Raw genomic sequence first — 27,139 nt, 5'->3', positions numbered from 1 at the left:
CGTAAAATACGAGATCGTATTTCGAAAAAGCCGCCATTACTACTGGCTGGAGAAGCCAGACCCACGTGACGCGTTCGTCATTTCCGGTTTTCATTTTTTGGGGTGACAATACATTACGTCTTACGCACGAGCAGAACATACGCTAATGTCGGCGTCGCTCCGGTGCGTTCCGAGGCACTTTTTGGACCTCGGGGAGCCGACTGATCAGCAAGACTGACGGTCGGCAACCGGGTTGGTGTGTCAGGGCCTCAAGCTTAAGTAATTATCATAAGAGACCTGAGTAAAATTGAAAAGATACACGTACAAGTACTTGAGTAAATCCCACCACTGATCTAAACACAGTTTGTAATGGTAATGTACTGTAAATAGTACAATGGTTTAAACCTCGGTTCAAACAACACTAACCTGTCTTACAGCTTTAGAGCGTCTTATTCACATCACCGCAGTAGTTTATCTAAATGAAATGCGTCTCACTCACCTGACAGTGCACGATGAACTCACAGTTCCTGGTCAGGTCTTTGGCCAGCAGGGGGCGCTTCATGTCACAGCGGAGCGTGTACTGAGAAGAAGACAAAAGGACCATTCACTGACAGGAAGTTGAAATGTACCACAACTATTTGTACAAGGGCTGTACCGAATAGTTCAAGCTGCTTTTATGATTGTGATATTGTAATCAATCAACGTTCAATTGCCGCGCAGCTTCTTTTTTTACATTTCTATTCATTCTCTAAAGCTATAGTGCGTAGTCTCTGTCGCCCCCATGAGGAATTCTAATTAATGACAACAACACTGTCTGCGCATCCACATGATACAAGCCTTCAGTGAAACAACAATGGCAGAAGTGATAGACAGATGCTTTATCCAATCACCTGCCAGGAATTTTTTTGAAAGTGCCTGTCCTTTTCCAAACAGTTTCCAATGACGGCTTCTCAAATGGTTCTGTGTAACAGACCATCTGGAGCATCAGGTTACTGATCTGTATGAGTGCAAAGTTTCCCCCGATATATCAGAAGGTGAAAAGGAGTTAAACTAGAGGTGTGTTGAATTTGGGTCCTACTCCGTTTATATAAAAGTGAGTAAAAAGACTGGAACATATAGACCACTGTCCTGTATTACAGTACACAATGTCCTTTCTTTTTCTGGACTAAACATGCTCATAAACAGGCATTTCTTTGTGAACTCTTGTGACAGCAGATTCAACCCCCCCCACTCACCTGAATGTTGACGAAGACGCCGTGGTAGGTTTCGTACAGCACTTTGTTGCCTTTCGTGTTCAGAGGGAACTCAAAGGGGATTTCAGTCTTGCCTCCTGGGATCTTTCCTGCCTTGGCCACTTCGATGTTACTGCTGATCAGCTGGATGGGCTGCAAACATGGAAGGCAGGGAGGTCCGATAATATTAATAATATTAGCAACAGTTTATTGACTGCTGTGTGCTGTGCAGACATTTTAAATATCAAATATCAAGAAATTTTTTATTGATAAATTACTGACATGGCAGATTCGCACGGGATTAAGATCACAGATGACCTCCACAATTATTACAAGTTACTAGAGGTCCCCAGCTGATACTTGTCCCGTACATGTAGGGTTTTAGTCACCACACAAATGTAGTGGAGAAAAAGTCCAACATTTTCACTTGTAGTGGAGTATAAGTACAGTGGTGTGCATAAGTTTACACACCCATGCGAATCAAAAAAATCATCTTTTGGAAATTGATATAAAGCCTTAATTAAAAAAAATGAGGAAAAATCCAACCTTTAAGGACACCATTTTGTTTGTGGATGAATTCCTTAAAATACAGGCGGCATAAGTAAGTACACGCCTATGTTAAATTCCCATAGAGGCAGGCAGATGTTTATTTTTAAAGGCCAGTTATTTCATGGATCCAGGATACTATGCATCCTGATAAAGTTCCCTTGGCCTTTGGAATTAAAATAGCCCCCCCCATCATCACATACCCTTCACCATACCCCCCACATCATCACATACCCTTCACCATACCCCCCACATCATCACATACCCTTCACTATACCTAAAGATTGGCATGGCGTACTTTCCATAAGATCAATGTCAATGCAAATCAAACCAGCTATTAGGCTAACCGACATAAAACCATGCCAGTTTCTAGGTATGGTGAAGGGTATGTGATGATGTGGGGGGGGGGGCTATTTTAATTCCAAAGGCCAAGGGAACTTCATCAGTATGCATAGTATCCTGGATCCATGAAATAACTGGCCTTTAAAAATAAACATCTGCCTGCCTCTATGGGAATTTAAGACGGGGGTGTACTTACTTATGCCCCCTGTATTTTAAGGAAGAATATTTATTTATTTACGATACATTATTCATTCACAAACAAAATTGGTGTCTTTGAAGGTTGGATTTTTCCTCATTTTTTTAATTAAGGCATTAAGATAAATTTCCAAAAGATGATTTTTGTATTCCTCTTTTTAGTCAACGTAAGCATGGGTGTGTAAACTTATGCATACCACTGTATAAAGTGGCATAAAAAGGGCTGTAACTAGGATTTATTTTTCATTAGCCATTAATATGATAATATTTCCAATTATTATATTATAAAGGTCCATCACCTGTGGCCCAGGGAACCCAAGGTGATGTCTTCAGATGTCTTGTTTTGTTTGACCAAAACCCAAAAATATTCAGTTTACACTTATAGAAAACTGAAGACAAAATAGAAAACAATCACATTTAAGAAGCTACAACCAGAGATTCTTTGCTTTGCTATTCTGTTTGTATGCTGATTAATCTAATGTATTTGTGTGGATCAGTGAGGCTTTGATGTAATCATTAAGATGGAAATCATCCATTTAGACTGCAGATCCTCTGACTGACTTTAGTTCCCCTTTACCTTGGATTTTATTTGACAGGGACAGTGCATATTACTAAACATGTCAGTAAATATGCCAAATTTAGCCAAAAGGCAAGTTTTCATCTGCAGTCTCTGGCCAGACGTTACAACAGGCTCCCTAAAAAGCGAACCTTGACAGAGTTGTAGAAAGCCTCGAAGACGCCGACGCTCTTGGAGCTGAGCTGCAGGTTCACCAGCCCCTCCATGCTCAGAGAGATGCCATGGTGCTGCAGCGCCTCCTTACACACCAGCAGGATGACACCGGCCACCACTTCCTGCACACAGAACAGCACCGCATTCAAAATCTTACTCAAGTATAAAATTAGGGCTGTCAAACGATTAATTGCAATTAATCGCTTCAATTAATCGCTGAATTTCTATAGTTTTATCACATGATTAAAATTCTATTATTTAGCATTTCAGAACTGTCGCTTTTTAAACTTTAAATAACAAAAGTAAAAGTACTTATTATGCTGAAATCGGAATGGCCCATTTCAGAATAATGTATTTATTATATTACCGTGTTCATCGCTTTAATGTCATAATGACAAGTAACTTGTCATCTAAATGTAGTTAAGTAAAAAGTACAATATTTGCTTTCAAACTGTAGTTAAGTAGAAGTAAAAAGTAGCATAACATTTTAATACTTAATTAAAGTACAAGTACCTCAGAACTGTACTTGAGTAAATGAACTTAGTTAAATTCCACCGCTGATAATTGATCAACCTATCACATAGGGCTGGGCGATATGGAAAAAATCAAATGTCTCGATATTTTTGACCAAATGTCTCGATATCGATACAGAGACAATATTGTAGTGTTGACTATTGGTGCTTTCACAAAATGAGATTTTTTATGAATAATGATTAAGTGGGTAAAGGCAAATAATAACAGTCTGGTAAGTTCAGAAAATGACAACTTTACTGTAATGCAGCCTTTAAAACCAGGAAAAGACAACACTTGTGCCATATTACGATATTACGATATCCAAAATCTAAGACGATATCTAGTCTCATATCACAATATCGATATAATATCAATATATTGCCCAGCTCTACTGTCAGAATTGTTCTCCTTGAGGAACAGAATATGACGGGTGACAGATTCAGTAATAACAACCCGCTAATCAGCTGATGGTCATGTGCGAAGAGGAAGCCGACTCCTAGCTAACTACCTAGCTTACTATTATCTTTAAAAAAAATACACTCTTTTACTAACAGTTACGCTAAACACTATGAGAGTAACATTAAATAAACAGCACATAGAAGCATCTTGTTAGCTGGCTAGCTAACGTTAAGCTAACTGTGGTCAACATTAGCTACTTACCCCTTCATGGTAAACTTTGTTCGCTCTTTTCAGTCTTATATCCAAAGTGACGCTCATCTCTGACTATCGCACGTCAGACAGACATTTAAAAGAAATGGTCCCAGGCTCCTTTTTGTTAATACAAACATACAAACATCGTCTAATGTTTACATCCTCTTTAATTCTTCTCTGGTTTGTGTTCCGCTCGGCAGCAGCAACAACCAACAACTAGACTTCCGGTCAAGTTCTTTCAAAAATAAATGCGTCATCTCAACTCAAAAATACTTCCTGGACGGAATACTTCAGAGTAAAAGTATCATTTCCACAATACCAACCTGATCAAAAAAAACAACCTTGATTACATTTAAACGTTTAAAAAATGTAGCTGCCCTGTACCAGGGAAACAGTGTCCTATTTTACTGTGAATAATACACTCATTGTGAATACTACTTTATAATACAGAAATATTCCCAATTCCCAACTGTTAACAATGGTTTTTAAATGTAATTTTCAAGGCGGTGAGCCCCACAGGTAAAAGTGAATGTTTCAAAACAGATACAGTCATAACCAAAACAATCTGCATGACTACATATCAATCGAGGCAAGCAAAAAAATATGTTTGTTTCTTTTTTGTATATGGGTGAACCAACCCTTTAAAATGTGCACATAATCTGCCAAAATGACACATTAAAATACTTAAATACTATACAGTTTAAAGAAAAATAATTTAGATTAAAAGTTTAAAGATTAAAGATACTCCAAGGCACAATTACTTTTTGATGGTTAATGCACTAAATGCCAGAAGATTCCTCTTTACCTGTAAAGTAAAAAATGTTCTGTACATTGGTGACATTGTTGACATTAGTGTTTTAATATTTGAATAGCCTATGTGGTTCACAAAGAATACTAATATAATCTCAATTTATTTATTATATGCTCTGACATTAGGACTGCAACCTCGAGATGCATTTTCTAGCTAAGCTATTTTTTAACTAAAGTTCAAAATGTGACCCCTATGTCTAAATGATAAGTTGTGTTTTGTATTTGAAGATTGTTTTTACCAGATACAGTCGCCGCACACAGTGTGTTGCCACAACAAAAGCTGAAGCCAACACAAGACTGTATGGTGGCTGAACCTGTTTTATCTTTCATTCATCACTCGATCTATTCTTGAAACACATATTCCTATACTGGGTTACTGGATGCTATTCCAGCATAAACTGGGAGGCATTTATTTTTGCAACAACAAAATAAATGTCATTTTAACTTCAAAGAAATATTTATTTACAAAACAAAAATCATTTAAAGTCCATGAGAAGTGAATTACTATACTTCACTGTTTGTCCATCCTAATAACATAACAAACAAAGCTAAAAAAAATTCCCAGAAATCATGTGTCTGATTTCTGCTGTCACAATAATGGCTTTTTGTTGTCATATAGCGACCCATGGCGTATGTATGTGTGCAGCGTTATTATAGTGAACTGAAAATAACACAAAAATAAGCAGTGAAAAATATTTTGAGTAAACTGAAACCAAATAAAAACCAAAACCTTCAAGAAAAACTAATTGAATTGCCAGGTAAAAAAAAAAAACTGTTCACAATTGAACGGACTTAATATTGACATTCCAGGTGATGTAGCTGTGCTGTAAGTTCTTCACATCGGACACTAAAGTAGCGTAAAGACTGAACACAAAACATCATGGCCATTCCTACACATTTTTCCATCCCTGTATTTTGTATACATACGTAGCTACATACGTCTGAGTCATTATACCCGACCCTGACAAAAACACACTACAACTAAATGTATAAAAACTAAACCCTTCTGAAAAAGAAACTAGCAAACACACTCTGAAAACTAACTAAAATAAAATGAAATTGGAAAGTCAAAACTAAATAAAATAAAAACTAATAAAAAATTAAAAATTATAATAACCTTGTATGTGTGCCTAAGGTTAATGTTGCCTACATGAATGCAAGTTAACAAGGAGCCTGTAAGTGCTTTGATGTAGTTTTCACTTCTCTTATCTATCATTTTGCCTAATACTAGTCTATGTTACCAATGGCCATAGTTAGTTTGGTCTGTGTGAATACTCAATTCTCATTGGCTGCAGGGTGTCCATAAAAAAAGTGACAAGGACACCTACTAAAGGAGTTCCAGTGAAACCGACTGCTTACTGTTCTAAATGATTGCACTACATCAAAGAAAAAGAAAAGGTAAATGTGAACATGTTATTTCCAACACTGTGTTGCGCTTCATTGACTTGTCCTATGAACACCACAGGGTGGCGCTAACACACGAGCTGCAGAAAGTACGTCGCACTGCTCCTCTAAACTCACTTAGTTTTTCAACGAGTAGCTAACGTTATCTCATCCCGTTCGCGGTTCAGGTCGCTAACGTTACTACAGGCTGCGGCGGACAGTACACATGGCGGTTAATTGTTCGTAAAAATATTGTTATGGGGACAATGACATGGCTGGGTAGCTAACTTGTCTTGTTGTTAAATATATTGTCAAATTACAGTTACTGATTGGCAACTGTACACAGTGTTATTGACTCTGAATCTTGCTAGCATAGCGTTAGCTTTCTGGCTCGTAGCTGTGTGAGCTGAAGAATTCTATGAGCTGAGCGGACTATAAATGTCTCCCGTTGCTAAGGCTGTCAAGTCATCTATGGCCCGTCCTATTTACTGGAGCAGGGAACAACGTTTGTATTGCATAAGAACCATATGGGATGGGAATGATTGTTCCAGGTATTTTTCAAACCCTCAGGCATAACCAAGGAAACAGAGTTACTGTTTAGAAAAACAAATGTTATTTGGCAAGTGGCCATGGTATAAGCAGTTTAATGCCCTTCACGGTGTCCAATGTCAGGTATTAATGAACTTCGGTGGAGGCATCCTAAGCGTTGCGCAGCACACTGTTGTCCATTAATACTTGACAATGGACACGTCGAAGGGCATTAACCCTTACTCATTTAGGCAGAGGGTGATGTTATAGGCCTATGTGTGAGGGAGGAGAAGGGAGGGAGGGTGGCAAAGGGAGATGGGGGTTCTAATGTTAAAATGACTGTATACCAATTCAATAAAATAGTATGTGTTTGAATAATGGACTAACTAATGGCACATTTCCACTGCAAGGCACGGCACGGCTCCATTTGACTCAAATCTTTGTTTTTGGTTTGTGGAAAGTTCCTGGTACCACGTCGGTCATGTTCACGGAAACGCCTGCTGAAGTGAAAACAACAACTCAGAAACTCAGGAAAGATTGTGGTTCCCGAATTGGTAATAGCTAGGATTGAACGGTGTAGGCCTACTGCTACTAGAAAGTTAACACGATACTCCATTGTTAATAAACTGATTTCATCGTTAATGAAATGATGAATGCGCAAGATGTCAGTTGAGAATCTCGCCTGCACTAAGCCCCCCTTAGTGTACGATCCACAGTGGAAAACGAAATAGAGAAAAGCACCTGGTACCAAAAGTGAGTCGAGTCGAGCCGAACCATGCAAAGGAATAACTACTATAACGTGTACTGGTCGAGGGCCAAACTAACATATCACTTTTACATCAAGCAGGAGCAACACAATGACAGCACATGCATCCTCTATTCTTTCTTAAAGCCCTCTCCCAGTTTGAGCTTCTCTGTGTTGTGACTGAGGAAGGCTGCATCGTTGCTCCCTTGCACCTTGTCGAAAAAGTTGAAATCCGCCACATAACGGCCGCCTGTGCTGCTGAACAGCACCGGCTTGAACTCGTAGCCCCAGAGGATCTCCTGAGGGATGTAGGAGGTGCGGCTCTGGCACGTGGCGGCCGTCGACTCCATGGTGGCGTTGAGGGTCACCAGCAGTTCAAAATCACGAGTGTGCAGGTTTTCGGCATTGAGTCCTGCCAGCGGGCTGTGCTCGTCCAGAACGTGGTAGAAGGTGAGCGGAAGGATGAGGAAGGGGCACTCTGCAGTGGAGTCCATGTGAAAGTCCACAGAGCTCTGGTGGATTTGTGTCTTTTCGCCTTCCTCTGTCACATTGGAGTGGAGGAGCTTTCCTGTTAGCTGGCACTGGATCAGAAGGCTCTTCCTCATGTTGGCCACTCTCACCATCAGACACAGCTTTCCCTGTAACCGGCAGATCACCGCAAACTGGCTGAACTTGATGGTCTCCGCCCGTTTCTTGGGGCGAGCCAGTTTGGCCAGGAAGGCCCCGGTGATGAAGATCTCTGCCAGGCCGGTGATGACGAGCTGAGCCACCAGAGTGAAGATAGCCAGAGGGCACTCCTCTGAGATGTAACGAAACCCATAACCGATGGTGGTCTGAGACTCCAGCGAGAACAGGAAGGCTCCGGTGAGGGTCTCCACGTTCACCAAGCAGACCGTGTGGTTGGCGTTCCGACCGGGCTCAAAGTCTCCGTTGCCCATGCTGATTAAGAAAAAAAAGACCCCGAAGATGAACCAAGTCGTGACAAAGGTGGAGGCAAACAGAGTGAGTTTGTAGCGCCACTTCATGTCCACCACGGTGGTCCAGATGTCGTGCAGGTACAGCTTCACCATGCCCTCCACGTTGTCGATCCGCACATTGTTGTGGCCGTCCTTGGACACAATCCTTCGCTGGAACTCAGTCTTCCTGGTCGCCATCTTGTTCTGGGTCAATTAAAACTGATAGTGACTTTTAAGGTCTCAGTATGGCATCGCCAATGTTAGGACTGACAAAAGACACAAAAAAAGGTGATTAATAAACAGTACAAATACTCAAGTAATTTAAAATTACTACATCTCAGAGGGAAATATTATACCTTTCACTGCACTACATTTATCTGACAGCTTTAGTTACTTTGCAGATTGGCACACAAAACATATGAAGAGCTTATAAAATGTGTTTTTGTTATAAATTAGCTAGTCTTGCATTGCCAGACCTATCTCCACAGCGCCAGTCAGTGCCAGGGTACGGTCTGGCTACACCACCTGTCTATTCAGGTGGAAAAACTCTTTGGCTTGTTTGTATTTCTTCAGCCTCGATGATGGATATATAGCGAGAGTGGATGGACACCTGGTGCGCGAGAGACGCGCCGGAACACAGGTTTTACCCCAGCAATGTACATGAGTTGAGCCATGCTATACATTAACCTACACAACAGTTTACACACTATTAGTCCATTAACCAATTAAGAAGATCAATTGGTAGCTATTGATAATATGTCATTTTTAAAGCAGAGAGGCCAAATAGATTCAGTGGCGTCGTTAGACTTGGGTGTTCGAGGCTACAGCTCAGAGTGTTTTCTGAAAAGCCATGGATCTTAAAAAACAAAGGATATACTGTATATAAAGAGAGAAAGAGAGAGAGCACACCTGTGAATGTGTGATAGTCTCAGTAACACAAAAGCCTGTCAAAATAAATGCAGGTCCCTAAACTAACTATATGTGTGTGTGTGTGTGTGAGAGAGTGTGTGTGTGTGTGTGTGTGTGTGTGTGTGTGTGTGTGTGTGTGTGTGTGTGTGTGTGTGTGTGTGTGTGTGTGAGTGCGTGCGGATGGCAGATGGTCAGCGCTGATTGACACAAATCACAGCAGGAAGAGAAGAGGAGCAATAACAGAGGTAAAAAACAACTCAAACTTCTTGGTTATAAATTTAGATTTCCAAAACAGAAGGAAGGGTAAGAAGTTAGAAATTGCCTGTTGATTTATACTATTAAGTGCATTTCTCATTTCATATGATTGTAAGTGGCGTTTTATTTTATTTTAAAAAAACTGACGTTGCATATGGTTATGGTATGACCCCCCCCCCCCTACAGAGGTCCGGGCTAAGCCCCCTATGTTCTCAAATCCTAGATACGCCCCTGATCACATTAGCTCCTTTTCCTTTTAATAATGGTATTAATAGTAATGTATTAGTAATAATGTTGAGGTCTGGACTGTTGGTTGGACAAAACAAATTTTGTGAAGGTGTCACTTTGGGCTCTGGGTATTTTTGACGCCATTTCTCACTATTATCACTGTTTTTACAAACCAATCAATCGATCGATTAATGGAGAAAATAACCAGCAGATGAATCCATAATGAAAATAATCATTAGTTAATAGTTTTATAATGAGCTCCAGCTCAACTAATCTAATGTGAGAATATATAATAGTATAACAGTCACAGGGGACATTTTTATTCTTTTAATACTTCAAATACATTTTCATGATTCAACTTTTGTACTTTCACTGAAGTAACATAATGCAGGACTTTTACTTGTATTACAGTGTGGTATTAGTACTTTTACTGGATCTGAATACTTCCTCCACTGTGTCTACTATGTGCACAGATCGCTACGTGTCACGGTTAAAACAATGACAGAAGTTGAAAGTTAACCTCTCAGTAAACCATTGCAGGAGCCCGACGAACATTCGCTGAAACTTTAAATAATCTTTGATTCCTTGATAAATCTGTGTATTCTACTCACATCCAGCTGCACTTTTGAATCGTCTCAAGGCCTTCACCTGTCTCAGGCGTGTCGCACACAATCTGTAAGATGAAGCTGCTAGAGAACATCTAGTTTAGTGTCTTCTTTCTTTCTATTGTCCTGAGTTGTGAGCGCTGAACTTTGGCACAGTCGTATTCAGGGTCGAACAGAAATGAGACACAAAAGCCGAGCTGTAAAGTCTGATCTGCATGTGGGTTGGCTTTAATTCCTCCACCTCCCCCTCTTACCTGTCCACAGGTGGGAACACTTAGTTTGTTTTGATCACGTTTAATGGCTGATTTAGATAACACACCCAGATTTACTTTCCAGATAGTTACCTGAAGGCCATGACGACATCTTGGGACCCTTTTGGTGTAAAATAAGTACATCAAAATGACCTGACGCTGTAAGTGAAAACTAGAAAAGGATTTAAAAAAAATTTGAAAGTTGCAACTAAAACTGTTTCTTTGTTGATTTTGAAATGTCTTTGTGTGACAGTACCAGCTGAAAATGAAAGTGACCGACTGAAAGAAGTACTAAAGTAGTGAATGACGTTTAAATAAGTTAAACTTCCAACACTGAATGGAGTTAAAGTGAAGGCACCGAAGGAAGTTGTGATGTCAGTTGAAGTGAAGTCCTCAAAAGAATTGGTGGCAGTTGAAGTGTGTGAATCTATCACACATCATAATACTTACGACATAGAAATCAGTTTAAGTTGACATGAATGACATTCATGCGTTAGTTTAAAGAGCTGAGTGAAGTCGAAGAGTCAGTTGAAGCTCCAACACTGAAAGGAGTTGAAGTGGACGTGCTGAAGGAAGTTGTGATGTCAGTTGAAGTGATAAAAGGAGCCAGAAGTGTCAGTTGCAAAGTAAAAACTTATGTAAAAACTTAAGCGGATGTAATTTGAAGTAAATCTATCAAATTATACACATCACGTTAAAACAAGCAAGCACTGAATGAAGTGTCAGTTTAAGTCACCAAGTGACCATTTTTATCTATGACATTGAATGTTTCTTTAAATCTTGACCACTGGTTGTTAACATTTATGACCTTGAATCACACGTCTTAATGTAGCTTTGTTATTAACTTCATTAACATTACCCCCATTCCCGAAGGCTCGGTGTGTGTGTGTGTGTGTGTGTGTGTGTGTTACTAAGGTACGAGATCACAAATTGATTTTTCCTGTTCCTACACATTAATCTCTCCGTTTCAAGCAGTGAAACTATCTTACAGTGTAATTTCATCGTATGAATAAGGTAACATAAAATACTTAACCGGCCTTACTGGTATTTAAATGTAAGAATTGGGTTTTTTAGAGAAAAAGAGAAAGTATTAGTCAATTATTCGACTAAGATCGCTTTTTGTGTGAAAAAAAGGTAATTTTCTTTATGTTTTTTACATGCTGTGTAACTTACTGTATTTCCAAGAAACTTATGAGTGCTTTTGCATGACTCTTTGTGGAGAAACTCAGTTTTACAGATCTGTTGATTAAATCAACTAATTATTGGACAAAATCGTATGAATCGACTGAGAATTTCAGCCGTAGTAAATACTGCGTACCTACCCCAGTATTTCCAGAAACACTTGCCATGTATTTAACTTTTTCTCTAAATTGTTACTACCATTTTTCTTTTCTTTCACTGTATCTACATTTAAGGAACCAGTAGGAACTCTTTTTTTCTTGGTACATGATTCATACAACTAAATTACTTTTTCTGTCTGTTAGGTAAAATTACAGTTCAATATCATTATTGATTGAACTTTTTTTAAACTATTATTGTTAAATCATTATTATCTGTACTACTCCGTACATGCCTCTGAAAATTGCCCCCTGGGGACAAATTAAGTGTTTTGAATTGAATCTTCCAGGTTTAAATTGTTCATAAATTGGTTATTTTTTCAATGTGTTGTGTCATCTAATACAGAAATAGGATAAAGAAAGATGATCGCAGCCCACCATTAATGTAAATATTTTTGGAGCACATCAATAAAATGTTTCATGTAAACTATAATTATTATTGATAAGCAGTTGTGTTTGAAAAGGGGTGAGAACCACCACTCAGCCAGTTGTAAAACTTTTTCTGGGGCTCTGAAGGGGGATTTCAAAAGTTAAGGCAAAATCTTAAGGCCTTACAGTTAATAGGAAGGATTTTTTTTATTAAATTCTTAATTGTCAATTGCCAATGATATGGGAATGCTGTGGAATTGAAGAGTTTTGAAGTCACTCTATAACACTGCTTAACCAATCAAAGAGGAGCATGTGTGTGCGCGTGCATGGGTGCGGGTGTCTGTGTGTGTTGTGCGTCTGTGCGTATGCGTGTCTGTGTGTGTGCATGGCAAGGGACAGGTGTGTCAGATGTTTGTTTATATTGTGTCATGTCTTTTTGATAACTGCAGGAGCGTGACCTTACAGATGTTTATATGTTATTCTGTCAGTTGTTAGAGCAGGTGATGCAAGGAAATGTTCTGTGTGAACAGACTATAAAGTTCTATATTATCTTAACGGACTGTAAAAAATATGCACCGGGGAATAAAATATTACAACAAGGGCCGTCTCTTTGTCAGTGGGTCCAAACTTTAAAAGGGTCACTTGTCTCCACGGATGGCTGTTATAAAAGAGTCCAACACCCCCATCTAGTGGAAAAGATATATACTGAACCTCTCTCTCTCTCTCTCTCTCTCTCTCTCTCTCTCTCTCTCTCTCTCTCTCTCTCTCTCTCTCTCTCTCTCTCTCTCTCTCTCTCTCTCTCTCTCTCTCTCTCTCTCTCTCTCTCTCTCTCTCTCTCTCTCTCTCTCTCTCTCTCTCTCTCTCTCTCTCTCTCTCTCTCTCTCTCTCTCTCTCTCTCTCTCTCTCTCTCTCTCTCTCTCTCTCTCTCTCTCTCTCTCTCTCTCTCTCTCTCTCAGCATCTTGATATGCCACACCTGTGAGGTGGATGGATTATCTCAGCAAAGGAGAAGTGCTCACTAACACAGATTTAGACCGATTTGTGAACAATATTTGAGAGAAATAGTTATTTTGTGTACATAGAAAAAGTCTTATTCCTGAAAAATGGGGGCAAAAACAAAAGTGTTGCGTTTATAATTTTGTTCAGTTTATAAAGCAATATACAATGGTGAAAACCTGAGGATTTTTTTCTTTCAGGCTGCCATTTAATTAAATTAAATAAAAACATCTGAAAAACAATGGCAAACAATTATTTTTATTTACAGAAAACATTGTTCATGTACAGTAATCATTGTAATAGTAGTAGGATCCTTGTGTTGTGATACCATACTACACATGATGCAGAATACAGGTAACACTTTACTGGAGGGTTCCTATTTTGTCCTTACAAGCAGTGCACAAACCTTTAATTAAAGATTTATATCACACTACAATGTAGTTGTACGCAGATATGAGGTTATTAATATTCGTCAGCAATTATAACTTCTCCTATGAAGATATTTCATATTACACGTTTTACTATATTGTCATAACTTATCTGTTTGTACAGCAGCTTCCACTTATGTGGGCCCACAAGAGTTGTTTACAAATACATTAATAAACAATTATACCTGCATACTACATTATAGTGTGTTATAGTTACAATATATTAAATGTTTATATACTGCTAATAAATGCTAAATAGGTGGACTTAAAGTAAAGTGGTGCAGAATACACATTAGTTTAGCCTAATTACTGACACTCCACTTTTGCCTCTGTTTTATTGGCTACTCTAGCTCACTGCTGCTCACCTTTGTTATTTGCTACTGTACGTCCACATTATGCTTTTCCAAAACCTGTACACCTTCAAACGTTGGCTTGGTGTTTGAGTTTGTATGGGGTAAATAGAGCTTTTCCAAAACCATGACGTAGGCTGGCCACGGAAAGCTACAGAAATGGGGGGGTTTAAAGTTTGGATGGCTCTGCAGAATGTGTTCTTCTCCTAGGAGCATGAAAATAAATTTGTTTGAATTATGCAGCAAAACTTTTAGAGATCATCAAAATCAATGGGATTTAATGTGTAGCAACTGTGAATATCAACAGGTCTTTTAAAAGGAAATCCGACCAGATTTTGACCTGATGAGGTCTGGGGGTCACAGACTGACAAACAAAAACATTCTCAGCCTACATCAGGAAGCCTGAATAAATAATAAAGCCTTCATACTGTGAAAGGTTTAAGTTTACTGTGGTGGAGGGTTAGCAGTCGTAGCCTTCAGGATGCCTCGCAGCACCTTGTAGTTGTTGAGCGGTTGGTTCTCTTTGGGGGGGTAACAGGGGCCGCGATCTGTTGCGTAGGAATAAGGGAACCGCAGAACCCAAAGACCATCAGGTGGCAACACTATATCTGTCTTCTCTGGGTGGAAAACTGGGCAGGGAGGAGGACCGGGCAGTACCTGAAAACACAGCAGAAAAAACACATTTTGCTACCACACATCTTAGGGTCTTTATCCGTTTATATTTTGTAAAATTGACACCAATGAAAGTATGTCAAATTAGCTATTCACAGTTCCTGTTTGTAATGTACCCATGGTTGTACAGAAAACTATTACTGGATTACTTTGATAGTGAAGAAATTGTTTAAACGCGATGATTCTTAGGCAAGTTCTGGAGTTATAACGAGTGTCTTTTTTCCCCCATGATTTCTTAGCGGATCATCAGAGATGGAGGTTATCTTCGGACAGTGTAAGTCACACTGAATCTATTATTATGTGTATAATATCTGCGCGTTCAGATTTGACTGAGTTATAAGTCCGCTTAAGTACCTCCATAAGCTTTCACATAAGTTTCCTCTGCTGCAGCTCCAACTCCCGACCGTGTTGGTAAGTGGGTCAAGTCTGTAGGTCAAACTCAAGAAGCAACTTCCGTGCCTGAAAAGTGAAGCCAATGCGGAAGTGCCTTAAACCTGCATTCAATCTAATTTCCAGCAGGGGAGACTCCACTGGCTCCAAAAAGAAATCTGTTTCTATAGAAGTCTATGATAAAATAGTCTCGCTTTGCCAGACCCTCCTCCAAAGCGCACTGAGGGAGGGTCTGGCTACTCCACACAGCATTCGGGGATGGGAGGAAAACGTGCTCTGGTTTAATGGCATTTCTTTAAACCAATCAGAATCGTCATGGGCGGCTCTAAGCTCTGCACAGAGCCGCTTCAAAATAGTCCTGCGACAGAAAACTCAGATTGGACAGATAGTCTAGCTAGCTGTCTGGATTTACCCTGCAGAGATCTGAGGAGCAGTTAACCATAGTCTTCTTTAATCCACCGGAGCAATCCCGGAAGAGGAACGTCAAGAATATGGACTAATGAGAAAATGACCCTACCTCTGCCTCGATTTATTACCTCAGTAAACATTTTCATAATAATGTTATGGTCTCAGTCGCTACTTTCAAGTCTTCTTCAATACAGCATGATGTTCATTTTATAAAATATGGTCCCATTTATCTTAAAATAGACGATAAAGTAGGGGATGCTTTAGGGCGTGGGTACACCCCGGCCTGTTAATCAGGACAAAGGCTTAGCAATGCTAACCGTGGCACTGTGCACCCTATGAAATGACCTGAACTTGTTCCAAAATACCAAGATGGTGACAGATAAAATGCAAACTCCTGGCTTCAAAACAGCAGTCCACAAACCAATGGTTGACTTCACGTCACCGATGCTACGTCCATTATTTTCACAGCCTATGATCAAACTACAATAATTAACTTCCTGTTGTGTTTACCTGTCCCTTTGACCTCGCTCAGTCTCTCCTACAACAGCCATATGATGCTGGCTGAGAAATATGAACTTTTCCACGGTATCCACTGGCCGCCTGTTATAGGGATGCTTCATTTAGTCTCTTTATTATCAAAGGTTAAATACTTGCAACTGTAGTAGCTTAATTGACAAAAAAGTCATATAAGTGAAGTGGAGTCACATTCAACGATTTACCTGTGGGTTGAGGGTAACCTCCAGTGGGGCGTCCGGCACCACAATAAAAAGGCGAGCCAGCTGGGCGAAGTGAGGCTTCAGGCCGCGCCCCTGTGAAGGGGACTGGATGTTCAGCGGCATGTCGGTGTTTAGCACCCTGGTGGCCGGTTCTTTGGCGCCCCCTGGCCCCAGCACCTTCACTATCTTATCCGGCCCGCAGCTGATGAAGCGTCTTCCTCTGCTGTCCTCGTACTCAAACCCCACGAAGATCCGAGCCGTGTCATCCCTCCTGCGACTCCTACCGAGCCCTCCGGTGCTCCCTCGCTTTCCCCCCAGGGTCTTGTTTGGGGCCGGCCACGAGGAGGTGCCTCCATCCAAAGGCTCGGTCAGTCCGGTGTCCTCCTCCGACCGAGAGCGGATCACCAAGTCCCACGGCAAGAGGAAGGAGGAGCCGGGTAGGAAGCCCGGCTGTTCCAGACCGGTGTGGCAGTTGTATGACTTGGCTGGGCCCAGTTTGACCAGCGACCAGCTGGAGAACTTGGGTAGCAGGCCCTTGGGGCAGCCAGAGTGCATCATACCCGGGAGATACTCCACAGTGGAGGGCTGGCGGTCAACAAGGCTTGGCCTCTTTTGCTGGACTTGGGTTTCGGTGCCATCGCCGTCCGCGTAGGGCCCCAGGCTGTCCGTGGACTGGCCTAGACTGAGAGCCAGGCTGAGGCTGGGGTCTCCAGGTGTGTGGCTCTGAGCAGTGCTTGGCTCCTTCAGCCTCTCTGCCTCACCAGACCCTGAGGCCTCACTCGGGAGTCGCTGAGCTTGGTTGCAGGCCGGAGCTGGGTCAGGAGTGCTGGGCTGGAACACCGGAAACTCAATCCTCTCCAGCTTCCCGCAGCATTTCTCCTCCAGTATCTATTTAGGAAGAAACCCATTAGAGAATATGTGAAGACGTGGAGAAACTGATATTTGAGTTTGGGTAATGTGACGCTATACGTGTTGGGTCTCAGATTTTATTTAAAGAGGCTATAACCAATATTTGTGTGAATGCCCGATTCTTCATTCTTCAACTTTCTTTGGTCGCCTCTATCTTCTGCATACGTTCAGCAACAAAAAACATGTTTAGATGGTTAAGCACATGATGGGACTTCTTCAACATTTGTTCTACTATTTATACTTTTTAAAATATTAAGCTTTTTTCATTTATTTATTTTTTACAATTAAAGTCAATGAGACCAGGCTTCACATCCTTCAAATCCTCTTCTACTTCAAAATCTATCTCCTCCTTCATACTTCCACCTTATATATATATATATATATATATATATATATATATATATATATATATATATATATATCTCAGCAGTTTGATATCTTTTACAGTTTTTGTGAAATCACTGTCAAAGTTTGATGTTCATTTCAGAATTTTTCTGTGTAGATAATGTATGTGTGATAGTTTTTGAAGATCTGCCTCAGAGAGAAAAGATGGTTGGTGGATCTTTCATTGACAATAAGGTTATTTATCCTCATCCACTCTTGAGCCAAAACGCAGAGTATTTTTGAAACTGTGATTTCAGTCATTTTTAAAATTTGTATCTACACAAATTATATACCAATATGTTCGCAAAGGCCTTCTGGCACTCATGATGAGGTCATGTTACTTATGCCACCTATAGTTTAGGCTGGTCTGAGGCAAACCCTTACGTTTTACACAGCATCAGCTTTTTTTTTAACACAGCCAGTACCGTAGCTCACACTGCGAGCTGTGTACACTGTGTTGTTGCGGAGATAGGTCTGGCAATGCGACACACAGATGGCCTGCCCGTTATACCGCTTTCACACCAATGCCCAGGGTTTCACCAGGGTTGTCTGATTAGGGTTCAACCCTCCTTTTGGAAATTCAAACCAAGCCAGTCAACATGGGTATATCCCTGGCCATGACAATTCAGAGATCACCTCGGTCAACCTGGGAGCACTGCATAACAATTACCTTAAGTTCTAGAAATGGGCGAGGCTTTACACGTCATATTCAGTGAACAGTTAACATCACGTACTACGTCCAGCTGTACACTGGCAGAACTGTTTTGTAGCTACTTGAAATTGTCATTGTACAGTAGAGAGAGAGAGAGAGAGAGAGAGAGAGAGAGAGAGAGAGAGAGAGAGAGAGAGAGAGAAATAAAGCTATTTGATGATGGTTCCGCAGTGATTACATTCTGATTTCTCCTCCTCTGCATATTTATTGTTGATTTTGACCATTTTAAGACGAGGGGAGAACATTTCTCTTTGTTTGATTTCATTTAAAGTAAAGATCTTTTTTACATTAGTGGTGTTATTCAACTTGTCAATGAAATTCATACTTATTAAAACCATTCCCACTTTTTCAACTATTCTCACTACTTCAGCTTTTTCTTACGGATTTAAGCTATTAATTCAGTTTAGCTTTAGCAATTTAGCATTCACACGCATTTTCTGCAGGAAATGCATTTTATAGTTTACAATGAAGCAAATGAAAGAGATGATGAACCACTCGACTCTGCAGCTCCCCTCGGCTTTACAGAGCTTTATAGAGAGTTACAGTATGTAATATTTGACAACCAGTGGAGAGAAGCTGCTGCTCTGCTGTGTGAATCCTGACCTGGTAGAAGTCATAATTGGCCGACTGGATGTCAAACGGATCCTCACGAGGAGCCTGTTTCCTGCCGCAGTTACAGGAGCTGGTGGAGCGCCCCCTGCTGTTGTGGTTCATGATTGGTGGATTGCGATCCAGGTCTGGCTTCTCTCCTACAGAAATAAATGTCAGATTTCATGCGTGTTAATGAATACGATAAAAGACAAATTCCTTTTAACGCCACTAATTCTTGGTGTTTGTGGAAGAGAAAAGGAGTGCTCGGATATTCAAACAAATAAGGAAGGTGCTCTTGGGAGGAGAACACAAAAGGTCCTAGGCACTCTTCTGGCAAAAAAAATCTGGAATAATAAAAGGGGAAGAAGGTTGTTTGTGCCGCTACGCGTGGGTAGTTACTCGGCTCTATTTTAACATGTAATTAGCATGAAATAGCCATCTAAATAAAGGCTTTTTGGCCTTGGACCTTTCTTCTTTCTTTAGTAGAAGGTGTTCACCTGGCTGAGGCAGCAGGTGGAACTTGTGAACACAGTGTTGGTCAGTCAGGCTTCGCTCCTCACACAGCTGGTGGCCGTTGCTCCAGAACTTGTAGCAGTCCTCATGAAGCTGCAGTGCGTAGCGCTGGAAAGCGACTCCGCGGGCATGCTGGCTGTACACCCGCAGAGCCTGCGCCAGCTGGTTTTTGTGCACCGTAGTGGTGTAGTTATGGGGAAGGTTGGACTGGTAAGCGCTGTGAGCCAGTGGCAGAGCTTTCTGGCACCTGTTCTCAGAGAACTTTGTGTCAGCATCGAGAAAAGCCTCCAAAACCTTCAGCTGGCCTTGCACTTTCGTGGCTAGCTCGGCTAATTCTTCTTCCGTGTTGCTAATCAGGACTTGGTGGAGCCTGGAGGCGACCTGGACCCATTTGGAGTAGGTCGGCAGCTCAAAGTGGGAAGGTTGCGGGTTGCGGCCGACGCTGTCGTCAAAGCCTTTCTTGGTGAGCACCAGCTCCACGTGCTGCCAGAGGAATTCCTTCAGGCTGCAGTCCACCAGCTGACCGCCCATCGACATGCTGCCTGGGTCTCCGCCGAAGCTGGACTGCCGAACTGAACGTCGCATCTGCTGATAGCGCCTCGGCCCGGACACCACCGTGACGGTGTCTTGTTCACACAAGATGCAGTTGGACCGCAGCTGACCAAGCAGGGCACCCACTGGGTCCTCGTCTACTGCTGGTATCACGTACACAAACGCTTGGTTGGCGGGCACAGTAAACAAGCAGTTGCTGCTCTGGTTGGTCAGAACTCTGCTTTTACGGAAGATCCGATAAATTTGGTCCTCCAGGGCATGCTGCAACCTCCTCCTGGGAGAGTGCTTTTTGGGCTTGTCTGGATTTCCCCCAGACTCTGAACCGTTTGCAGAGACCTTCGGAATAACAAACAAAAGAGATGTCAGTTAAATTAATATGAAACTCAACCACCAATACAATGCAGTTTAAGCGATAGTAATATATTTAACTGTGGTCAAGGCTGTCACTTAAAAGAAGAGTTTGACATTTTGTGAAATACGCTTGTTCACTTTCTTGCAGACAACTAGAGAAGAGGAGGTTTGTGGTCTTACTAATCTTCTCTCCGATCTTAAGTAACCAAGTAAAATGTATTCATAGAGCACTTATTACAGATAAGTGCTTTGCATAAAACATACAAGATGATACAACTAAAATTACAAAGTAATACATGCAAAATATAGTGCAGACAGGTCAACCAAAAGCATGTTTACAGAGGTAGGTTGTAACTGATTTTTTTTTAGATCAACTTTTTATATTTTTGAACATACAGAACCGACAAATACAACTGAACAAGAACAAAAACCCTCCCCCACCCTCCGCGGTCTAGAGGAAAAAAAAAAAAAGAAAAAAAAAGTCACACCTTGCCTAGTCGCTCTCCTCTAATTCTTGTGTTGCTGAGGTCATTAGGACTGATACCTGTGCTGCTGTGTTTTTTATAGGTCTATAGCTGATGACTTGGCTTTGTTAATCCTTGCTGTAGAGAGCTCAAGCATAACTATGTCCAGAAAATACGCCAACCACTGTTCTATACAAAGCGAGTGGGGGGGGAGCCAGCGCTGAGCTATCATTTTCTTGGTTGCAGTCGAGCCGGCAAGCCAAATTTTCTTCTGTCAGGTGTAATTTAGAGTCGTCATTAAGTAACAAAACAATCGGGTCAATGGGAATTCGACATCTTATCAAATCAGATATTACTCCACCTGTTCACACTCCCAGACCATGTGCAGGAAAGTCCAGTTTGTTCAGGTTGGCAGAACGTGCAATAGGGAGTAGGAATGACTTCAGAGACGCCTCTCTGAGGAGTCCAATATGTCCTATGACATATGTTGAAGTGGATCTGCTGGTGAGGTGGGTTCTTGGAACAGTGGGAAATGTTGTCCTAGACCTAGACTGTCTCCCAAATAATTGTGTTCCCCTCAGCTCTCAGCTCTCGCTCCCATTTCCTTGCTGTTGGGAGTTCTCCTATGGATATCTTTAACTGGTTTTTAAGAATCCACAGAAACATCAGACTGTAAGGGTGGAGGCAGAGAATACACAGTCTCGGTGCTACAAACTCAAAAGATCGATCTCCACGGGTCTTAAGCCGGGTGCAATCTTCTTACCCAGCTATCAGCACTCTACTTCCGGCATTTATTTGCATTCTGCCTACTGCAGCTTTAAGCCTCCCTCCTGAAAAATCTCAGTTTGCTCGAATGGGTCTATGTTTGCAGATCGCCCGCATCTGCACCCGGAAGTCTCTGCACCGTCATTGCAACCGGGGAATGACTGTAGCAGCACTGCAGCGGCACTTTCTGTATAGTTGTGACATCAAACTGACAGCTCGTTTAAAGGCACAGTTTCTGAATACAGGCTGTGTGCATTTCTCTGTGGATTGAGCATTTTGATACTTTCACATTATTTATATAGCACTTTATAATAAAAAAAAGATGTGGAAATCTCACTTTTTAAAATATGACCTTTAGTTAAAGGTCCCATATTGTCAGAGTGTGTGTGTGTGTGTGTATATATACTCAAGTACAACTTTCATAAACTGGAAGATTTGGGTATCTGGTGATGAGGGGTTGCAAGCAGATAAGCCACTACATAAAATCAAATGATTTAGGGAAACATGGTGGTGTTCCCCCACTGGTACATACACATCTGTGGGTTCTGGGACCTCTGCGTGTATGGGTACCCCCGAGGCAGTGGCTTGCTTTGACCACAAGATTAATAAGCCACCTGCTTGTGATAAAAATATAAACCAGACCTTCAGAGAGCCGTTCATCTGGAAGACGAAGAGCAGGCGTGGAGGGCAGGGCCGACAGTTCACCTTCCACTCTTTGGACACCGGACAGTCTTTGATGGCAGCTCGGATCAGAGGCAGCACCTTCTGTCGCAGGGCATCCAGGGCTCTGAAGAGCCGGTCGTAGGTCACATCGAAGGTCTGGTTGGGGTGGACGAGCAGGAGGACGTGGCACACGGAGAACATGTAGAGCAGATGGAGGCAGTGCTGTCGGTCCAGGCCTTTCCAGAAGTCGTGGGCGTCGGAGTGGCCGGTGGCGGCGCTCAGAGACTCGCAGGCCCGCAGCAGCTGCCGGCTGTCGCAGACGGAGGAGAGCAGCAGGTACAGCACCCGGCTCTCCTGGCTGTAGAAAGCCTGGATGTGGCTGTCCGCGGTGCCGCCGTCCTCCGGTCCGCCGAACAGCGAGAAGATGTGTTTGTCCGCCAAATTGTTGATAATAGACTCCTTCGGCGGTCCGGGCTGCATGTTGCTTTTGCCGAAAATACCGACAACACACAAGCCCTCGTCCCGGCTAGCAGCGTCCTCCTGGAGGTCTGCCTTAAGCAGAGCCCCCATACTCACAGGGAAAGACATGTTTACTTCCTTCATCTTGAAAATCGGGGGAAGAAAAACAACGACGCACGCATTTCCGGTTTCGTAAACTAAAACGTCCGAGTAGATACAATATATGCGTTACAGTTCCCCTTTTTGTTTTTCTGTTTCACCCATTAGTGGAATAATTATATCAGAGCGGGGTGTGTTGTCAGTCACACTTTTCACACTGTCACAATGGTATAAATGTCATACCAAATGAAAGAAGAGATTATTGGGCGCATATTTTGTATTAATTACATCTTCATAATAACTTACCTCATTATGGAGTTGTGGATTGTTGAATATTGCAACGGGTAAATTGTCACACTGTATTATCAAAAAATAAGAACACAACTGCTTAATTGTGAATAATGATTTTAATTTCAAATTCACTCCCGAACTTAAAATAAAAACAATCATGCCTAGAGAATCTGGAAAATCCATTATTTCAATTAAAACAACAACAGTGGCAGAGGACACTACTAGTGCAACCATATATATATATATATATATATATATATATATATTAGTGCAATGACCGCTTTACTTTGAACGTTGAAATCGAACGTTCTCTGGAATGCAACTTCTTAAAGGTCCCATGACATGGTGCTCTTTGGATGCTTTTATATAGGCCTTAGTGGTCCCCTAATACTGTATCTGAAGACTCTTTTATATAGACCTTAGTGGTCCCCTAATACTGTATCTGAAGTCTCTTTTATATAGACCTTAGTGGTCCCCTAATACTGTATCTGAAGTCTTTTTTATATAGACCTTAGTGGTCCCCTAATACTGTATCTGAAGTCTCTTTTATATAGACCTTAGTGGTCCCCTAATACTGTATCTGAAGTCTCTTTTATATAGACCTTAGTGGTCCCCTAATACTGTATCTGAAGTCTCTTTTATATAGACCTTAGTGGTCCCCTAATACTGTATCTGAAGTCTCTTTTATATAGGCCTTAGTGGTCCCCTAATACTGTATCTGAAGTCTCTTTTATATAGGCCTTAGTGGTCCCCTAATACTGTATCTGAAGTCTCTTTTATATAGACCTTAGTGGTCCCCTAATACTGTATCTGAAGTCTCTTTTATATAGACCTTAGTGGTCCCCTAATACTGTATCTGAAGTCTCTTTAATGGTCCCCTAATACTGTATCTGAAGTCTCTTTTATATAGACCTTAGTGGTCCCCTAATACTGTATCTGAAGTCTCTTTTATATAGGCCTTAATGGTCCCCTAATACTGTATCTGAAGTCTCTTTCCCAAAATTCAGCCTTGGTGCAGAATTACAGCCACTAGAGCCAGTCCCACAATGAGCTTTCCTTAGGATGTGCCATAAAGTGAAATTTTAATACCATGGGACCTTTAACAAAACAGATGTGATGTTTCAACACACTAATGCCCTAACGTAGCCTACATTTTCTGATGACATACTTCTGTATCAACTAATTAGACTCATCTTCACAGTTCTGGCACACATAGCCGTGTGTGTGTGTGTGTGTGTGTGTGTGTGTGTGTGTGTGTGTGTGTGTGTGTGTGTGTGTGTGTGTGTGTGTGTGTGTGTGTGTGTGTGTGTGTGTGTGTGTGTGTGTACTCAAGTACAACTTTGATAGACTGGAAGATTTGGGCATCTGGTGATGAGAGGTTGCAAGTAGATAAGCCACTACATAAAATCAAATCATTTAGGGAAACATGGTGGACCAATTGTTTAAAAACGGTTGCAATATACATCATGAGAACTTCCCTGACCCCAAATTTATGAAATATAAAAAGAGGATATAAAGGGATATTACACACAGAATGATGATACAAACAAATAAAGCAAAAATGATGTTCAGGCAAGTTTCAAATTTCTGTAAATGAAAATCAACGGCTCCCTGGAACATTGGGAAACACTTTCAAAATCTAACATGCAAAAGCAGGATTAGAAAACCCTTTTTCTATTTATATACATGATTTGTTGGATGAAAACACCGTTTTATAAAAGCCTACAGGTATGGAAACACAAAGTGTTCTGAATTAAGTAAATATGTAAACCATTATGAAATCAATGATTCATATTCATATAAATTCAAACAGAATACCATATTACCAACACAATTGTAAAATAAACCTTACAAAGAATATACCATACAGCCCTTGAAGTATCTCACAGTTTAGTGTGGGCCAGCAGAGAAACTAAAACCAGGTTAGACAGGAACAAGTGAAGGAATGAGGACAGATGGAGTCACCTCCAAAATATTCACATTCATCTCGAAGAACGAACACATGATACAGAAACAGAATCTGTTCTGGGCACACACACCTAATAACAGACTGATCCCATCCAGATATGCTTAAAGATTTATAAGAATGTTCTGCATTAAATAATAATTTGTGTCTGATGTTGTTTTTTTGCAAAAGACTCTTGATATTACATCCACTTCTTTTTCCTCATTGGAAAAAAACCTGCTCATTTGTTATATTTTAACTTCTGAACTATTTTATGTCTATTCTCATCATCAACAAATCGTGAAAAAAGGCCAGAAAAGTAACAAATTAAAATGTATTGTTTTGTCTGACAAAGAATTTAAACCCCAAATATTCAGTTCACTGTGACATACAACAAATGCAGCAATGCATCACATTAAAGAAGCAGGAAATAAAATTAATTTTCTTTTAGAATTTTTTCTTTGAGCTATTAATTGAATATAAAAATTATTGTCAAATGATTTTCTGTTAGTTGATTAATTGATTTGTTTCAGCCTTTCTGCACAGTGAAGATCAAGCAATAAGAAATTCACCTTCTTGAGGGGAGGGGGACTTTAAATGTATAAATGACATCAAATATTTTCCAGACATTAAAAAAAACGCTCTACATCCACTTGTGCATTCATTCATATGATCAGACATTTCAAGCTATCATGCTCTTCATCAGTTATTCAAGACTTTCAATGCTGCAGCTAAAAGCCTCTGAGACAGGTCACATTATCACTTACTATATATACCTCCCAGCTGAACTGAAGCATAGGCCTTCTCATTTGTTAGAATGAGTATAGATAGAACAAGAAGCTAACCTCATTTACTTCGGTTTCCTGCCTACAAGTGAATTCTGATGTTTAAAGGTATTCATATTTATTATTAAAATACCTTTTAAGTATATCCGGTGTGTGTGTGTGTATCTATCTATATATATACACACACACACACACACCGGAAGTCATATATATATATATTTTATATTCTGTTTTAGTTTGACATCATAAAGACCTTTTTTCTTTTCTTTTCTTTTCTACAGAGGTACAGGGTTACTATATTTACATTTTATAATTGTTTATTTTTGTTTTCTTTAACATTAGACACGATGCTGCTATATTGTTTAAATGTATTAATAAAGTGGAGGAAACAGACATCCTTCCCCTTCGTGTCTACAAAAAGACCTCTTACGTCAGACGACAGGAGGTAGCGCTGCGTGCGCGTTCACGACCTGTATGTAAACCGCTGCGTTCTCTCGGACGTCACCACCGTCCGAAATCCCTGATAACGCGATGCGCATTCCCGCTCTGTTCTGAATGGGGGGCTCAGTCCAGCTTCTGACAGCGAGTCCAGTGGTGTAACGGTAACCGTAGACGGTCCACTCCTCCCCGCTGCTTTCAGACACACCGGAAGTCAACGAGCCCGCCTCCCCGTTAGTACCACATTCATTCAGGTAGTCTGCTCGTGCACTGACAGTCCAACTAGTTCGGTCCAGAGCGTGCCGACTCTTGTCTTCTCAGCCCGGGGAAGTTCGTGTAACCGTTACTGACGGGATAAGAGCTGCCTGTCTGTCCAGGAATGAGAGATGATGGCCGGCTCTATAGCAGAGGAGAAAACCTTCCGACGGTTCCTGGAGCTCTTTCTTGGGGAGATGAGAATGCCCCTGCAGGAGAGCGACCCTCCGCCGATGCGCCCCTTATCGGACCTGGTGACTGAAGACGAGGTGGAGGGCGAATGCCTCGACCTGTGTCTCCAGCACCTCTACAAATAGTTAAGTGTCCACTTTATGTTAAGGCATGTTGTCATTAACCGTGTGTGTAACGTCTGTGTATTCAGTGAAGTCACTGTAGCAGTTTAAATGGCCGTTTTTTGTGAACGGGGAGCTGTGTTGACCC

General features: G+C 41.2%; 4 protein-coding genes and 1 long non-coding RNA gene across 6 annotated transcripts in view; 2 read left to right on the top strand and 3 right to left on the bottom strand.

Moving 5' to 3' along the window:
- Positions 1-4,437, bottom strand: part of vps26c (VPS26 endosomal protein sorting factor C) — an 11,332-nt gene extending 6,895 nt beyond the window's left edge. Inside the window, exons 1-4 of one of the 2 annotated variants that reach the window (XM_028595377.1) lie at positions 4,198-4,437; positions 3,003-3,146; positions 1,215-1,364; positions 479-559 (exon numbers count right to left, since the gene is read on the bottom strand). In XM_028595377.1, coding sequence (XP_028451178.1) covers positions 479-559; positions 1,215-1,364; positions 3,003-3,146; positions 4,198-4,254 — 432 coding nt within the window. In that variant the 5' untranslated portion in view covers positions 4,255-4,437. The remainder of the gene's footprint in view (positions 1-478; positions 560-1,214; positions 1,365-3,002; positions 3,147-4,197) is intronic. The other variant, XM_028595376.1, reaches the window with a different exon arrangement.
- Positions 4,438-6,319: 1,882 nt separating this feature from the next.
- On the top strand, positions 6,320-13,147 carry LOC114567394 (uncharacterized). The gene is made up of 3 exons (XR_003694169.1): positions 6,320-6,396; positions 9,707-9,764; positions 10,944-13,147. It is a non-coding gene; the product is annotated as an uncharacterized LOC114567394 (long non-coding RNA).
- Positions 7,185-10,642, bottom strand: kcnj15 (potassium inwardly rectifying channel subfamily J member 15). The gene is made up of 2 exons (XM_028596496.1): positions 10,614-10,642; positions 7,185-8,876 (listed from the first exon to the last, which is right to left on the bottom strand). The coding sequence occupies exon 2, from the start codon at positions 8,806-8,808 to the stop codon at positions 7,786-7,788; it is 1,023 nt and encodes a 340-aa protein (XP_028452297.1). The 5' UTR covers positions 8,809-8,876; positions 10,614-10,642; the 3' UTR covers positions 7,185-7,785.
- Positions 13,148-13,807: 660 nt separating the features above from the next.
- Positions 13,808-23,081, bottom strand: smg8 (SMG8 nonsense mediated mRNA decay factor). The gene is made up of 5 exons (XM_028596493.1): positions 22,406-23,081; positions 19,616-20,519; positions 19,131-19,276; positions 16,526-17,410; positions 13,808-14,993 (listed from the first exon to the last, which is right to left on the bottom strand). Exons 1-5 carry the CDS (start codon positions 23,027-23,029, stop codon positions 14,781-14,783), a joined length of 2,772 nt encoding a protein of 923 aa, XP_028452294.1. The 5' UTR covers positions 23,030-23,081; the 3' UTR covers positions 13,808-14,780.
- A 3,401-nt stretch (positions 23,082-26,482) lies between these two features.
- ppm1e (protein phosphatase, Mg2+/Mn2+ dependent, 1E) overlaps positions 26,483-27,139 on the top strand; it is a 44,587-nt gene continuing 43,930 nt past the window's right edge. Inside the window, exon 1 of the mRNA XM_028596495.1 lies at positions 26,483-27,014. Within this exon, the coding sequence (XP_028452296.1) occupies positions 26,830-27,014 (185 nt within the window). The 5' untranslated portion in view covers positions 26,483-26,829. The remainder of the gene's footprint in view (positions 27,015-27,139) is intronic.

Source organism: Perca flavescens, chromosome 13 (assembly GCF_004354835.1).
Source record: "Perca flavescens isolate YP-PL-M2 chromosome 13, PFLA_1.0, whole genome shotgun sequence".
In the NCBI taxonomy this organism is placed as follows: Eukaryota; Metazoa; Chordata; class Actinopteri; order Perciformes; family Percidae; genus Perca; species Perca flavescens.
The sequence above is the reverse complement of the archived record's forward strand: the minus strand, read 5'-3'. Positions and strand labels throughout refer to the sequence as shown.

What these genes read in the sequence shown, in the direction of transcription:
- smg8 (XM_028596493.1), bottom strand. Translation starts at nt 23,029, where the DNA reads ATGAAGGAAGTAAACATGTCTTTCCCTGTGAGTATGGGGGCTCTGCTT. An exon ending in AGATGAACGGCTCTCTGAAG is followed by an intron (nt 20,520 to 22,405) that starts GTCTGGTTTATA and finishes GTTATTCCGAAG; the next exon opens with GTCTCTGCAAACGGTTCAGA. An exon ending in AGGTTACCCTCAACCCACAG is followed by an intron (nt 14,994 to 16,525) that starts GTAAATCGTTGA and finishes CTGTGTTTTCAG; the next exon opens with GTACTGCCCGGTCCTCCTCC.
- kcnj15 (XM_028596496.1), bottom strand. Translation starts at nt 8,808, where the DNA reads ATGGCGACCAGGAAGACTGAGTTCCAGCGAAGGATTGTGTCCAAGGAC.